The following is a 16,034-nucleotide window of genomic DNA, read 5'->3' as shown; positions in this document are numbered from 1 at the left end:
AGATCCGATGGATTTTAGACGATTTAAGCTTTTATGTTGAAAGACAGACAGAACTGAACCATTTCAAAACAGTTGGAATTAATAGCTTCAGGATAAATTCCGCAGACTGAGTCGACACAGTTTTGAGTATAATGTATCTATTCTAGTAGATATTTAATGAGAATGAAGGTACAGTACATCTTAATCTTGTTTAGCTATCGGTCGATTTGAAATGGTCTTCGTCCACCGTAGAGTAAATATGTCCCTCAGAACAAAGGAATTCCAAAGCAGCACTAATAAAAAATTTAAATTAAAATCAATGAAAACATGTTTGTCTTCCACATCAATACACTTACTCTACATCACGTGGGATCATTCTTCCTCTGACAGAATTGTAGATCTGCGACTTTTCCATGCCGGTTTCCGCTGTTGTTGCCTAAAAATAACATGGTTTTTTATTGTTTGAATTTGATCACATAGATGACAAATGAATCTACCTGAATGATGGTATAAACCATAGATTGAAAAGATGACAGTCCTGACATGATACCGTTTGCCACATTGGAAGTAGCTGAGGATGAAGAAGCTAAAGGCCCAGTCATTCCACCACCCATCACTGAGTTATTCATTGATTGTCCTGTTCCTTCTCCCTTTATAAATAAAAATCATTTACCTTTGTTCAAGCATTCATTTGAGTTGTTCATTACCATTTTTCTCTTCATCTGTCTCAACTTCATACGAACCCATTGCGTCTCTAGCAAGTGGGTTGTTATTTCGTTAGCAGTTGTTAGTTTCGCAACACGAAATGCCATTACGTGACGGCGATCCTGTGTCTGTCTAATAGATCCAACAACTCGACAAAAATTCCCTTCCACAACTTGAAAAGGTGATTGGACATTCTGCAAAAATAAATTGGAATAAATAATGAGTGAAAACATATGCAGAACACAATACATACCCCTTCACCCTCAATCCACTGAACAACTTCAATAGAACCTGTATCATCCCTTACAGTGTACGAAACATTAGTCTGTTTGGATTCAATCTGTTCGACAGTACCTACAAATGTAACCTAAAAGAGATAAGTTGTAAATCATAAGTAAATGTAACTCAAAGTGAAGATAAATATGGATACCATGTGGGCTTCAGTATCTTCTATCTTTAGTTTTTCATCAATTTCATCCAATATATCTTTGATATTAACTGGAATGATATTATGAGCCCGTTGAGCTCCACCCTGTGAATGAAACAAACATGAGAAAATGTCTATGAGATATTAAAAATGTCTTCAAACCTTCTTTTCTCCAGGAGTATTAACTGTGCCTCCTGGAGTTCCAGCATTAAAGAAACCACCGGCCATTGTTCCATTTCCAAAATCGCCTGTAATGGAAAGAATGTAAAGTTAATAACACAAAGCTTGACAAAATTGTATTTATTACTTGCTGATTGATCCCACATTATAGATTAATTCAATTATTCGTTTAAATTTGTCGTTCTCAAAACAAAACGTAATGCACGTGAATCACTTCAATCAGGTATGCAGACGTTGTAACTTGTACTGCGTCTATCCACTGTTTTCTTTTCTTTATAGATGGCGGGAAAACTAGTTTTCGCAATCCGATGTTGACGAGTTGGAAACATTTGATATCAATATTGAATTAAATGGCATCTTTTTACAATTTTTACTACAATTGATAATTTTAATTAACGTTTTTATTAACGTTTTTAAAATTTATTATATGCTTGTAAAAAAAATTAAAAGTTGAACCGGATGACTCTGGTTGAACAAATTGGCAATGCTTGTTTTCGCTTCAAAACGACAGACGTCAAAACGAATGTTTTCGTTTTTGTAAATTTGATTGAAAATAATTTGTGTTGCTTTTCTAGTTTTCTTTTTCAAGTTTTAGCCCATAGAAATAATCCTTTGAAATGTCGATAAATTTTGAAAATTCTAAAGACTTAGATGAAATGAGACAAATGAAACGAGAAGCGAGAGAGGCAATTCTTGCGAAGGTAATACACCATCACATTTCACCAATTTGATTTAATAGTATTTTACTGGTATACATTTGGTTTAGTTTATTTTTCTTTTGTTTTAGGCAGAAAGAGATTATGAGAAAAGGAAAGCTAAAAAAGAATTGGCCAAATTAAATGGTGAAGACAAATGGATGCTGCCTGAGTTGGATGCTCAATTGTCCGGTAAATCCAAAAAAAGTAAAAAAGAAAAAAAACATAAAAAGGATAAGAAACATAAAAAAAGCAAGAAAAAAGACAATTCCTCTGATTCTGATGAATGGGTAGAGAAAACATCTGAAACAACAGAACCCGCTTCATCTGCTCCTCTTGAGAGAGATGAATGGATGAGTGTGCCTTCTTTGCTTCCAATTTTCAGTAACAGTAGCATGCCTCCCAAACGAACATCCCTGAACAAGAATGAAGAAATTGCAAGAAAGACCATGATGGAAAAACCAGGGCAGTCAAGTAGAGAATTAAATCCATACTGGAAAAATGGAGGAACTGGTTTGCCACCTGAAAGAACTGAAGCAGAATCCTCAAAAAGGCATGATAGTCCTAATAGTCATGCAGTATCTTCCAATCCTTCAGAAAGAAAAAAACAAAGAACCTCAGATAGAGATTCCACACATGTTAGTAGCAGAGATAGATCAAGATCCCGAGAGCGAAAACATCCAGAAAACATTAGAAAATCATCAACCGTTCAAGAAAGATTCAGAAGACCAAGTGAGAGTGACGAAGTTGTTTCCCATACAAACAAACGGTTTTATTCTTCGCAACCAGGATGGAAGAAAAATGAAGCCAAATCAAGCAACCCAGTGGATTCATCGACTTCTTCGTCGTCTTCAGAAAGTGAAGAAGAAAAACAGGATACACAGCCACCACAAGAAGATGACAAAATATGGACTGAACAGGAATTAAATGCTCTCGGAGCAAAAATCATCAAAGCCGAAATCATGGGACAAGCGGTTATTTATTATATTTTACGTATTATGTTTTCATTTAATAATATAAATTTGTTTGTAGGATGTGGTCAAATCACTTAAACGGACACAGGCTTCCGCTCAGGAATCTATAGCTCGACGAAAAGCAGAAGGAGCAGCAGGAAGTAGAGAGCATGCCGTTGTTTTGACAAGGACAGATGCCAAGGGTGGTCAACATCCATTGCCTGCTCCTCGTTACGGCGAAAGTTCCCTCCAAGGAAGTAAAGGAAAAGGGAAGAAACTTAAGGCGGAGACTCATCAAAGTGGTCAACGAGTTCGTTATTTTGCTGATGACGACAAATATTCTCTCAGTCAAATGGTAAAATGTTAATATTCAAGTGCTCATCACAATAATCCCTTATGTTTAACTTATTTTATTTACAGTATACACGAGAAAAACAGGACATAGCTGAGGATCAGGACGCCATGTTTTCGCGCTTGGCTGGCAAACGTGTTGAGAATACAAATGACGATTTCGATTTAGATGACATGTTTGAAAGCCGAGCAAACCGAGAAGTTGATGATGTGGCCGCTGAAGCCCGCGACCGTCAGGCTGCGATCGCCCAGCACGAAAAACGGGAAAAAGTGTTGGATTCATGCTCACTTTGTCTGGATTCTCAGGTTATTTTACAATCATAATACGAAAATTACAAATCCATTACTAATTAATTTCCTGTTGCAGGCGATCCAAAAACATTTAATTATTGCCATTGGACAAAAGTGTTATTTGTCACTACCCGTTCATCAATCTTTAGTTGTGGGACACTGTTTGATCGTACCTCGTACTCATGTTACTTGCGCTACACAGTTAGACGAAGATGTCTGGGCAGAGATGCAGGTTCGAATTATTCGAAATTTTATTTGGCAAGTTATTTCATAATTTGTTTAAACTAGATGTTTCGCAAAGCTTTAACGAGAATGTTTGAAGCACGTGAAGCTGACGCTATTTTCTTCGAGACAGCTATGCATCTCAAACGTTTTCCCCACATGGCATTGGAATGTGTTCCATTATCGATATCGGCTGGAGAGACTGCTCCAATATATTTCAAAGTATTTCACTTTATTTGTTTATATTTGAACTTTTAAAAATTAAAAAGAAATTATTTAGAAAGCTTTGTTGGAATGCGAATCCGAATGGTCGATGAACAAAAAGGTTATCGATTTGAAGGGCAAAGATGTGCGGAAAGCAGTTCCTAAGGGAATGTCCTACTTCTGCGTTGATTTTGGGATGCAATCTGGATTCGCCCATATAATTGAAGATGAACAACGTTTTCCACCGGTTTTTGCACAGGTAATTCGGTTTTAATCAACACCTGAGAACGACTTTTAGATAGACATTTATCCTATAAGGAAATCCTGGGAGGCATTCTGGACCTTGAACCACAAGCGTGGCGCCGTCCTCGACGTGAAAACTTTGATCAGCAAAGACGAAAGGTTTTGGATTTCGCTGCAGATTGGAAAGCGTATGATTTCACACCTGCTTTGAAATAAAATAATGAGGGGTGGTAATCAGTCGTTACAGTTCGTTTGAATTTAATCTTAAAGTGAATTTGAAATGACAAAAATACACTACACGCATATTTTAATTTGTCAGAAAATTTTCTTTAAGTTTAATCCAATTAGATAATAAACATTTATATCCAAGTGTCTTATTTCTCTTCCTTTAGCTCTTGGATTTCGCTTCTCATCTTTCTCTTTCGCCACTGGGATGGCATCATCTTTCTCTTTCGCCACTGGAAGGGCAATCCCATCCGTTATTACAGGTTACAACAGCCAATGAAACCACCCCACCCATTATTCCCATGAGGGTCCTGTTGCATACCTTTGAATATTTATTTTTCAAACTGTCTTGTTCGTCTAATTGCAGTTTGTTCGTTGGAGGAGTGAGAGAAATTGAAATGAAGAAATTGAGAAAAGTACGATTACGTCTTGATTCTCGAAGAATGTCAAGTCGAAACTCGGCGGAAGTCGGAACAGTGAAACCATAAGTTGTCTATGGTGAAACCGAAGTGGTTGAAAATTGGAAACCGCCCGAAGCACACCATGCCCGAAGCATTGCCTCTCGTATTTGCAATGCCCCCAGGGGCTATGTTCGAGAATCTAGAGTCTAGACGTTAATCCGGTTTGCGTTATTAAGAGCTTGAAGGCCATGAAAGCTGCAGCTGTGCCGCTGTCGTCGAGTTCTAAAACACTTTGTGTTACAACGTATCTCTATTTTAGGTAATTTTCGTATTCCTATGCAATTTGTTTGATGCTGTTTCAATATGTTATTAAAACTCCTTTAAAAGTTTAAGTATAAACCTTTTAACATTGGTATTTTCTGCAGTCTGATTAGAAAACCAAATATCTCTTCTCATTAATTAGATTATAGAAAAGACAAAAGAGCTGCTTCAACAAAAATGAATACACCATCTCGAAGAATTCTTCTAGAATGTTTTCCTCTCTATTACCCTTTTGGTAACACAGGTGTGCAGGACATTTTCAAAGACTTAAACTTTGAAAACATTGGTGATGAAATCAAGGTATTGGTTTCAAAACAGAGCTTTATAGTGCTATACCTAAAATCAATCCTTTATATAATCTAGGTCCTCTTTCTTGGATGTGGCGACCTGAGAAATGCACTTCAGGCAACCAGTGTTCAAAACAACAAGCATTTGCACATCCATCTAAATGACTCCAATCCATCTGTTATGGCCTCGCAATGTTCTGATACTAAAAATAATTTCAGCAGATGATTTCAACATTGAAGATAAAGAACATGTTTCTTTTTTGTGGGATATTTGGTACAATGCTGAGTGGCCAGAAACAACACTAAAGAGATTCCAATTGATTCTTATAATGAATTACTAAAAAATAATTTGCCAGTAAATGCTGCGATTCCAAAAAGCACTTACCTGAAAAGCTTGAAAGCTGTTTGGTCTGCATGGAAATCTATTTCTTCAAAAACAAAATCAGAATCAAAATTTTTTATGGAAAAAATTAGTGAAGAAAGGTATTTCAAACATTTACATATTAATTTTTTATAATGACTTGTGATTTTTAAATATTTATTTTGCGTAAATTTGTTACAGAATCAACGTTATGTTAAAAAGGACATCAAATAATGAAAAAGGAAAAGAAACAGATTCGGCTTTTTCGAAATTCATCGATTCGGCTGCTTTTTATTTGGCATCAAAAATTGAAGATCTGGATGATTCCAAAAGAAAACAGGTGCAAGAAGAAGCTCGATTATATTTCTCCAAAGGAAACTGTCAACTGGGAAATGGAAGCATCAATGTGTGCGTCAATCCAACTATGCTAAATGCAGAAACTCATCGTTGGCAAGTTCACTACCAGTTGTGTCCTTTCGATGGCTATCTACCATTGACTCGGGGGGAAGAGATGGATACGTCCAATGAAAAGGAAATACTTATCCGAACTTGTCAGAAAATTCTCCAAACTCTTGTTGCTAATTATCGAAGACGCATGAAAACGGTGAAAATGTGTTTCCACGTGGACGACGCCTTGGAGTTTTGCCTCAGCAACGTAAAGTTGTCTTTTGACGTGATAGATTGTTCCAACTTGGCGGATCACGTTGGTTTAATTAACCTTATAAATGCCTGTGAAAGAAGACTAGCGAAAACTCCCGAAGCAATGTTATTTACCGAGACCATGACCTGGACCACACTGGCACCTTCTGTTGTCAATTACATTGAAAAAGCTCTCTGTTGCCCGCTGAGCATGATTCCAACTATTTATGGATTGAGACTGACCAATCACGTTAAACTGGGATCCAGTGAGCCTGCGAACTTGCGCCTTTTTGTAGGGTACCCAGTAAGGCTTTGTTGGCAAAAAGCATTGCCGTTTGGAAACTTATCTCTGGACCCTTCTCTTTCGTTGACTCATTACCTTGATCAACTTGCTAAAAAGTGTTTCCTGGTTACAAGCCCGCAACTTTCCAAAGTCGGGAAACACTTGGAAAGATGCGGAATGTTATGCTACACTCCCCTTACATTCAACTACGTAGTGAATTCAGTAATCCAGCGTCTTGGAGATGGATGTTTTTTGAAAAGTGCCGGTCAACCAACTTCATTTAAACTGGCTCAACGAACATTGGAAGCATGGGAGAAAAATCAAAGAGTCTTAAAAATTTCATCTGATTTCAACTTTAATGAGATGTACAACATGCTGGGTTGGATTTATGGATTCATAAGCACTCCCGTGCTCCGGCTTGTTCTTTATCCCCTAAATAAATTCAACTACTGTTCTCTCCAAATGCCAAGCCAACAAAAGGGGAAGTACACAGCCTTTCAAGACTTATCCGTACCAGACGTCCACATCATCGACAACTTTCAACTGCAAATGAAATATTCGTCTGACGGTGACATTGAATCCTCAATTATTTCATTTCTACTGCCTCCGGATCATGGCCTTGAAAATACTCATGGCGCCTTCGTCTTGGATCTGACTTCAGAGTTAGCAATTTTTAGCCTCGAATTGATGTCAACGATGCACGTGGAAGATTTTCGCCAGTTATATCCGCATTATCAAGGATCTCCACTTCCGGTTAATACGAATGGATCGCAAATGAGCATCAAAAGCTGCACTGAAGACCAGTACCAATATACCTTGCAAATAACAGTTGAATGTGCCGAAACTATTTCAGGTTTGTCTACGATTTAATTATGGTTTTTTATTTTTGTTTAGTTTGCTAACCGAGGCTTATTTTTCACAGGTTTAAAAGTGACAACAAGTCAATGTCTACCCTGCGAGTCAGCCCACGAAGTAACTGTTTCATTGGGACAGCCCATCAAAATCAAGCCGTTGACATTATCTTTTCCTCATCCCATCGGGGTCAACGAAATTAGTGCTACTCTTCACCGCAAAGATCGTGTGATTGATTTAGTTTTGAAAAAGGCGCTCCTTGAACCCTGGCCTTGTGAATTCCAAACAAAGCAGTCTAAATGGGTTGTAGATAACTTTAAACCGTGGAATGATGGAAATGAAGTCAGCTCTATGGGGATTCATCTTGGCACTCAATTTAGGTTGAGTATGCTTAAGAATCCTTCCTTGTTAGATAGATCTGATTTAAACCAAATCCGAGAACTTATAAAATCACTCTTTGTCAACGCCACCATATTGAACCAAAAGTTGTTCAGTGTTAAGAGGGAAGATTCGTCTCAAACCCCTGATTGGTATATCAGAGTCCACAATCCTGTTCGTATCTCTCCGATGGGCAGTCCAATTTTGATGCTGTCAGCTTGTGATCATCGATTGGCCGAAACATTTGCTTCTATGGGGAAACTCGATGCAAGAAAGTCTGCAGAACACTTTTTACAAATCATGGGAAGTAGTGATATAACAGAATTTTCAGTATCCGCTTCAGAGGCTCAACTATTGCGGTATGTCCTGCGACTGAATTCGACGAAGATTTTACCCAGCATCTGGCAGAAAAACAATCTCCCCCAAGACGAAAACAGTCCGTGGCTGGCTACATTTGTTTCACCACTTTACGATGACTGCCCGATGAACAAACAAACTTACAAAGATGACAACTTTACTTTGACCCGAGAAATTAAACAAGATTGCTGTGCCTCGTGTAAAAGAATTGCCATCAATCTTAAGCGCTGTGGCAGGTGCCGAACCGTCGTCTATTGCAGCGTCGAGTGTCAACGTTCAAATTGGGCTCAACACAAAAAAGTCTGTGCTTACGTTGAAAAGTAATCGCGGCTATCGAATATTTGCTGTTGTTTCCTCCAAATTCGTTTTTTTTTTCTTAACGAATATTTGCTTTCGTTTCATTTATATTCGTTTTTCCTTGTTTATTTTCAGTTCAATTAATGACAGATTAACCAATGCTACTGAAATAACTGAGACATTTGGCTCTTCTTAAGGCATCATTTCTGCATAAAAAATTTGGTTTCACATTCACTAGAAAGAAAACTCGTGCTGTACCTCGTACTTTGAGCGTAAAGGGCGAAAGCATTATTCAATACATAATTATAACCAAGTCTACTTTTTTTTCTTATTAGAGTTGATACATTTTGAAAATTAATTTAAAAAATAATTGCAACACTAGATGGCGAAGGGTAGGTTATTGTTGTCGTTCTCATGGCGAACAGAGTGGAGTTCTACTGTCGGGCACTGGAGTTCTATTGTCGGGTATTTTTAATATATTTAAAAAAGGAGTTCTTATCATCTTATGTCTTTGGAGTTCTACTGTCGCATACAAAGAAATTTTTTTAAATTTAAAATATTGAGGTTCTATTGTCGGTGGAGTTCTACGGTCGCCATAACGGCGGATTGTTCCCCCATCCGCCAGGTGGCGCGAGTGTCTTCGTGAGGAAGAAATAATTTGCCATTTGTTTGACCTGGTTTGACTTGAAAGTGTCTTCCAAGTTGATTGGTGTCGATCTACATTTTTAGCCATTAAATGTAATTGGTAATGCTAGTTTGGATTTCTTAAATTTAATTAATCTTTGACATCTCTGTCTGAATTTAGAGGCAATCTGGCATATAATTTCACTTGGCCAAATGTGATGACGTGGGTCGAAACTGCTGTCCATTTTGTCGAAATGTCGGCCATTGTTAGCTGTACGTCTCATCTCGTGCAGAAACACTTCAGACCTAGTAAAATAATTTTGTTCATCAATCTCCCTGCAATAATGCAATAGGTTTTACTTTTATTAGTTGATTTTCAGGTCGGAAATGGAGATCCCTTTGCTCAACTGTTGCAGAAATTTAGAACACGACAAAGTCTGAGCTTCATGGATGTAGTATCATTAATGTGGTTTTGTTGCAGCCAGCTGGTGAAAGGTGTGATCGAGTCATGGTTGAGTTGCAGCTTCTGCATGCAGTTTACCGAGCTGGTGCTATCCCAAGTGTAACTGAAGGAAAACTTCTTGAATTGGTAATTTGATTGAAATTATTGGTTGTAACTTGGGAAATCTAGTGTTTTGTTTTTTTTTATTTTGTATTTAACTGATAGTTGATCGCTACAGATTTAGTTAATGACTAGAGAGTAGACCCCTTTGCTTCTCTGTTGCAATTATGAGTTAAGACCATTATGGAAATGGGATTACATTTGTTGTTTTCAAGTTGGAAAACTTGACAACTACAAATTCCTTTGTAAGATTTATCAAGGTAATTCTGAGAGATTGTAAAGTTTAACTTCATACTTCTGTCGTTTTGTTATGTCATGTGAGATTCTGTTCCTTGTTAGTAACTTGTTTTTGTTTTTCAATAGCCAGGTGAAGTCTGCGCTTTTTTGTTGCAGTCTAATGTGCGCATGGATTCGTTGCAGTCATCCAGTGAAAGGTGTGATTAAATTGAGCTGTTGCATGCAGTCTTTGGTGCTGATGTTGTCCTGGAGTGTGGGAGAGTCCCATGCTTCAAGTCTTCTGGGATCAGCCATATCTTAGTTGACACTGGATCATGCTGCATTGTGGTTGCCGAAATGTTGGACATCTAGTAGAACTGCAAGAAGACTCCTTGAAATGGTAATTTGATAAAAATTATAAGTTCTAACTTGGGAAGTAGGCCTATCATGCTTGGACTACTATAATTGCTTACATTGTTTAATTTTAACATTTGGGGATTTCATCATGTCAACAGCTCTTTCCTTTGATCATATGTAAATTGAGTTATGGATTGTTTAAGGGGAATTGGTTAACAAGATAGGCAGATACTGTAGAGTAGAAGAATGTTTTTGTTTCGCTGCAGAGCACTACAAATTTCAAATGAATTTGTATTGAAATCTTAATTGAGTAATCCAGTTTCATGTCAATTTTTGTTTAAACTATAGTTATCAGATAATGTTGCCATATAATATTTGGGTGAACTTAAACTTAATCTCATTTTGGTCATAGGTTTATGTTTACTTAGCAGTGATATTGCTGTCCAATATGGCATGTTGTTGCACGTTGCAGCCTATACTGGTGAAAATTTTCTGCATCGAGTTATGGTGTTGCTGTTCCTTGGGTGTCGGACTGCTGGTGTTGTGCACAAAAGTTACATCCAGTTTTAATTGTTATTTGTGTCTATGCAGTTAACCGTTTATATGTTGAAAAGGAACAGAAAAGTTCCTTAGTGTTGAATCGCTGGTGTTGTGCTACATAAGTTACAACCAGTATTTTGTTTAATTGCTATTTGCGCCTATGAAGTTAACCTATGTGTTGAGAATGAAAAAAATAGTAATACGGGGAATTTTTACGTTGAACAAATAATAAACATGCCTTCGCGCTTGGGAAACCAGCGAGGAGGAGATGGGGGGGGGCAATTGATTTTCATTAACTAGAAGAAGTTGTGGTTTGTTTTAATAAGGTAGAAATAAAATCCTCTATCTATCACATCCATATACCTACCTATATAACTACATCTATTCCTCAAACCCCATAACTTCAACAAACATCCATTCCTTAAACCCAATAACTCCCACCAACATCTATTCCTTAAACCCCGATTTCCCCATAAATATCTGTAATATGTAAATGTTATTGTTGAATAAATGAACAATGTAATATATGTCAAACTCATTTTTAATTTGGAACACTTAAAAAATAAAAAATTCATTAAACAGAGCGTCTGGTTCAAGTCAATTTTTTTTGTGCGAGGCTTTTTAGCAAGTAATCAGCCACCCAATTTGACAAAAAGTTATAGTTTGTTTTCACGGAAATTGCGTCAGACGGTTAAAAAACTTCTAGTTCAACAATCTCATGTAGAAATTTGCATCTAGTCTACTGGTGCAAATTGCGATTCTTTCAGCTTGATTATTTAAGACATTTGTTAAAAGCAATTGTGGGTAGCCAATAAATTGAACTAATTCGCTTTTAATATTTTGAAGATAGATCACAAGAAAATCTAAAAACAACAAAGTGATCTTAAACCAAAATATTCAGAAAAAGTGGATTAGTTCAATTGTTTAGCTACCCACAATTGCTTTTAACACATCACCTAAATTAATCAAGCTTAAAGAATCACAATTTGCACCAGTAGACTAGATACTAATTTCTACATGAGATTGTTGAATTAGAAATTTTGTAACCGTCTGACGAAATTTCCGTGAAAACAAACTATCACTTTTTGTCAAATTGGGTGGCGGATTGCTTGCTAAAACTCGCACATGCAGTGTCGGCGTAGATCCAGGGAGATTACCTGGAAATGGAAGAGGAGAGAAGAGTGCGAGGCAAGTTTTACTGGGGAGCGATTAGTCATACTAGGCTTCCGGGTTAGACTCATGACCCTCTAAAAGTTTTCGTCGGATCATGCGCCTTCCAAGTCCCCGTTCGACCAGAGCCCTCCCCTCCTCCTGGTTTCACAGCGGGTGAGTGACCACCGGCGGGCGTTGGTTAGTGGTTAGTTAGGGAAACGGGGCCACAGAAAAGAAGGGAGCCCAGATATGCACTTGTAATTTAATCTAAATACACAATTTATCAGTCTTGGATTACAGCATTCTCTCGTCGGTTTTCAGTTCCACCAATGGAGTCCATGATTAGTAGCGAAGGATTACCCTGTAAGCAGAATGACCATTTAATTGGGTGACAATAATTTTCAATAAGATTGTATCGACAAAAAGCAATACCTCAAATCAAGAGGGACTATGTAAAGAGCTAAATAGGGAGATTCAAGGGTAGCAGCCATTTGGGTTAGCAAACAAGGGAGTAAGGGACCTCGTTGACTTTCTTGAAAGAACATTACTTTTCATATTTAGGAACCTGAAGGTTAGAACCTGTAAATGAAAAAAAAAAAAAAAACCTTTTTAAAATAAGTAAAAGAATAATTAAACAGTTTTAAATATATTACTCACGCAATATTTTTCTCGCCAAATTCATCATCTCGTCCAAGGAAACGCCATCACACATCGCGAACAGCCAAAAATCTAAGGATAAAACTCCGTGCTGTGTTGAGAGCAGGGTAGTAGAAGCCGGTTGGGTAGTCGAATGATGCTGGCCGCCTAAATGATGTTAATGTAGGCCGCATCTTCTCGGTCATTACCTAAATGGCTAAATCAAGAAACAAAATGTAAACAACATTTAAATTCAGTGACAGACAATGAAGTTACACAGGTAACACCAATCAGCTTTCCTAAGCAATCCAGAAGATGGAATGAGTCAAGTTCGATGACAAAGCGAATGATCCGCGTTGAACGTGTGGTCATTGCCTTATTTTGGAGGGATAACCAGATGCCCCACATTTGGTCTTATAGGCAACAACTGGCAACATCGTTAAAATAGCTATTAGTATGACAACTTCTCTAAATTCAATGTAAACACAACTTACAATGATGATCGCATGATCACAATATTTAACCTCCTTTTTTGTTGTTGAAAAATAGGGAGATTCATGGGTAGCAGCCAACGGGTTAGCAAACAAGGAATCTTGTTGACTGTAAGTCCTTTTCTTGGAAGGACATAACTTCTCATATAGGGCTGTTCGACATCTTTTTTAACATTTGTTGCCATCGTGGCAACGCAGCAACTCATGTATTTTTGTCTGCTACGAGTGACTTGTTTATTCTGTGAAATTTGAAAGTTTGTATTCAGATTAAAACAATCACAAAATTTTAAATGATCTAATTGATAGGTATTCTGCATAATGAATACTAAAAAAGGTTCTGTGAGTAGATGGTGCAAAGTGTCAAATTGCCGTAACCTGAAAAGTGCAAGTGTAAAACTGTATAGTTTACCAAAGGAGGGTGTAAGGCGAGACTTGTGGTTGGAGAGAATGAATTACATCATCCACGCCAACTTGAAAAATATCTATGTGTGTTCGGATCACTTTGTTACAGGTATTTGTAGGTTAATACAAACAATTATTGATTATTATCTTACAATTTGTGAAATGCTTACAGGAAAGCCGATTGGAGAATTCCACAAAAAACATGTTGATTGGGCACCCTCTATAAATGTGGGATCAAATAAGACGAAACAATTTCTAGGTATTACATTATTCATTTCATGTGTAAAAAAACATTCCTATATGTTGTTTTTTAAAATGAATGAACTATTTTGTCATTACAGATGGTGATCATCAAGTACGTAACAATGTTGCTTTTGACAAGGCTGATACACCTCCATTGATAGATGTTGAAACTGCAACTGAAGATACCTCAAACAATATCGATGAAGATGTTGCATTAATTGAAGATACACTTCTAATAAGTGATTCTCATCCAATCCCATCCTTGAACGATGTAACAACAAGTACGGAAACTTTTGACATGACTTCAACTGCCGATGATGAAACTATCATAACGGTTGAAACCACCTTTGATGCATTGCGTAAGTAATGTTTTAAAATGTTATTTTGTAATTATTGAAAGTAATTTTTTGGTTCATTACTTATAATTTTCAGCTGCATTAAATAATTCAAGTCAATCCATCAGGGACGTCGAATTTACTTCCGGTGATTCATCACTAACAACTTCAGTTGATCAAGTAACAGAATTAATGTTGCAACTTACTGAAAAGAAAAACTATTTCTTACTGAAGAAAAACTCGTGTACGCTAATGAAATTATCTGAGCTTCAGGGAAATTTAATTACGTCCCGTGACAGAATAGCAATTCTGTCACGGGTCTGTTGCGCTCTTTACAATTCGTGTTCATCTGTTGTACCCTTACTGTAGTGTGTTTAGGTGAATAATTGTCATAATAAACCACAAATTTTCAATAAATACTTGATGTATTAACCTTGGTTAACAGGGGCACAAACAGATTACCATTTTCTTCGTAATAATTTAATCAAACACAACATTTTCACAAATGGAGATTTTCTTTTTTACAAAGGAAGGTACACAAATTGTATCTTTTCACTCACTAGGGCCTACTGATTGAGGTTATATTGGAAAGTGGCAAGTGCTGTTCTCTGAACTTGACTGTTACTAGGAACGACCGGTAAGTTATTTTTCTTTGCTTTTGCCGCTGCGGCTGCTACGACACGAGCAGCTTTATTGCAAGTGTCACACTTCCAAAGCTTTGTTATTCTTTTTGGGGGATTAGTTTGCGACTTGATGCACGATTCGTGGAATGTTTTTCTCTTGAAATTGTTGTCTGCACAAATAACTTTCCCAAATAACGTGTTTTGGCCTCAATACTAAGTCCACTGGCATAATTAGACAGTGACATAGTTAAACACTAACACTATAACGAACTAATATATAAAGAAAACACATCACAACTTCAAAACAACCCCCTTTTCTATCACTATTTTTCAAAAAAATTCATATTTCGCAGAACTACACAAGTCACTCGTAGCAGACAAAAATACATGAGTTGCTGCGTTGCCACGATGGCAACAAATGTTAAAAAAGATGTCGAACAGCCCTATAGTCAGTCATGCCAATTTAGAAACCTGTAAATAAAACAAAAATTCATATTAGACTGCAATTAATAAAGTTCAGTAACATGACAAGTGAACTTTTATACACATGAAACCACAAATCAGTCATCCAAGATTCTCTATAAGATGGAATGAGAGATTGTTCCATGCTGGGGTCAGTGATCTAGCAAACTGTTCAATAGAAACAGCCGATAATTAAGATTAATCCTAATAAAACATGAGAAGAATATATGTTTTAGCATGAAATAAAGCTAGTGTTGGTTTTTACCTGTATCATTTTGATGACACATTCAGTAGAATACAATGAGTTTGAACAAAATAGTTGACGGTAGGTTGCATGACTTTCACGTTTACTCTGACTGTGACTGTGAGTTGATGAAAAACATTAAGGTTATCCAACATATACACGGAATAGAACACATCACCGACAAGTTATTACAGACGAAATCACTCGAGTTTACCTATGAATCATTGGTAATTTTCGAAGCTAGCTTAATGTTGATTGTTGACTCATCAGATGAAATGATTTACCTATGTTACAACTTCTCACGCTCTGACGAAAATAAGCGAAGAAATTTTCGCGTTAAAGGGAATTTTGCATGCAGTTCTATATTTGACCGCTAGGTAGCGTTGTGGTGAAACTTTTTTTTAAAATTTAAACATTTTGTTTGTGACTCTTTCGGTGTGCCATAACTGTTTCAAGTTATGTGTGATGGTTTCTGACTTTCTGTTAAGTTTCTGTG

At 37.0% G+C, this 16,034-nt stretch overlaps 4 protein-coding genes and 1 long non-coding RNA gene across 6 annotated transcripts; 4 read left to right on the top strand and 1 right to left on the bottom strand.

Moving 5' to 3' along the window:
• Positions 1 to 12: 12 nt before the first annotated feature.
• On the bottom strand, positions 13 to 1,580 carry LOC124210433 (replication protein A 32 kDa subunit-like). Its single transcript, XM_046608529.1, has 8 exons — positions 1,419 to 1,580; positions 1,274 to 1,359; positions 1,115 to 1,216; positions 938 to 1,051; positions 687 to 878; positions 477 to 629; positions 336 to 415; positions 13 to 272 (listed from the first exon to the last, which is right to left on the bottom strand). Exons 1-8 carry the CDS (start codon positions 1,435 to 1,437, stop codon positions 191 to 193), a joined length of 828 nt encoding a protein of 275 aa, XP_046464485.1. The 5' UTR covers positions 1,438 to 1,580; the 3' UTR covers positions 13 to 190.
• A 199-nt stretch (positions 1,581 to 1,779) lies between these two features.
• LOC124192462 (CWF19-like protein 2) lies at positions 1,780 to 4,568 on the top strand. The gene is made up of 8 exons (XM_046585792.1): positions 1,780 to 1,992; positions 2,079 to 2,960; positions 3,019 to 3,294; positions 3,360 to 3,596; positions 3,658 to 3,813; positions 3,870 to 4,025; positions 4,084 to 4,266; positions 4,326 to 4,568. Exons 1-8 carry the CDS (start codon positions 1,909 to 1,911, stop codon positions 4,464 to 4,466), a joined length of 2,115 nt encoding a protein of 704 aa, XP_046441748.1. The 5' UTR covers positions 1,780 to 1,908; the 3' UTR covers positions 4,467 to 4,568.
• Positions 4,569 to 5,049: 481 nt separating this feature from the next.
• On the top strand, positions 5,050 to 8,965 carry LOC124192384. The gene is made up of 5 exons (XM_046585662.1): positions 5,050 to 5,195; positions 5,340 to 5,497; positions 5,561 to 5,967; positions 6,047 to 7,620; positions 7,690 to 8,965. The coding sequence occupies exons 3-5, from the start codon at positions 5,945 to 5,947 to the stop codon at positions 8,676 to 8,678; spliced, it is 2,586 nt and encodes an 861-aa protein (XP_046441618.1). The 5' UTR covers positions 5,050 to 5,195; positions 5,340 to 5,497; positions 5,561 to 5,944; the 3' UTR covers positions 8,679 to 8,965.
• A 284-nt stretch (positions 8,966 to 9,249) lies between these two features.
• LOC124188262 lies at positions 9,250 to 11,477 on the top strand. Its single transcript, XR_006873272.1, has 5 exons — positions 9,250 to 9,396; positions 9,459 to 9,584; positions 9,645 to 9,864; positions 10,201 to 10,453; positions 10,823 to 11,477. It is a non-coding gene; the product is annotated as an uncharacterized LOC124188262 (long non-coding RNA).
• Positions 11,478 to 13,379: 1,902 nt separating this feature from the next.
• LOC124196207 lies at positions 13,380 to 14,626 on the top strand. Of its 2 annotated transcripts, XM_046591092.1 has the most exons (5): positions 13,380 to 13,740; positions 13,804 to 13,890; positions 13,973 to 14,166; positions 14,221 to 14,233; positions 14,307 to 14,626. In XM_046591092.1, the coding sequence occupies exons 1-5, from the start codon at positions 13,548 to 13,550 to the stop codon at positions 14,576 to 14,578; spliced, it is 759 nt and encodes a 252-aa protein (XP_046447048.1). In that variant the 5' UTR covers positions 13,380 to 13,547; the 3' UTR covers positions 14,579 to 14,626. The 2 variants fall into 2 exon arrangements, with proteins under 2 accessions (XP_046447048.1, XP_046447040.1); XM_046591084.1 differs by having other exon boundaries at positions 13,384 to 13,740; positions 13,973 to 14,233.
• Positions 14,627 to 16,034: the final 1,408 nt, after the last annotated feature.

The sequence above is a fragment of the Daphnia pulex genome, chromosome 1 (genome assembly GCF_021134715.1).
Source record: "Daphnia pulex isolate KAP4 chromosome 1, ASM2113471v1".
Taxonomy (NCBI): domain Eukaryota; kingdom Metazoa; phylum Arthropoda; class Branchiopoda; order Diplostraca; family Daphniidae; genus Daphnia; species Daphnia pulex.
This window is presented reverse-complemented; position numbering and strand designations above follow the sequence as displayed.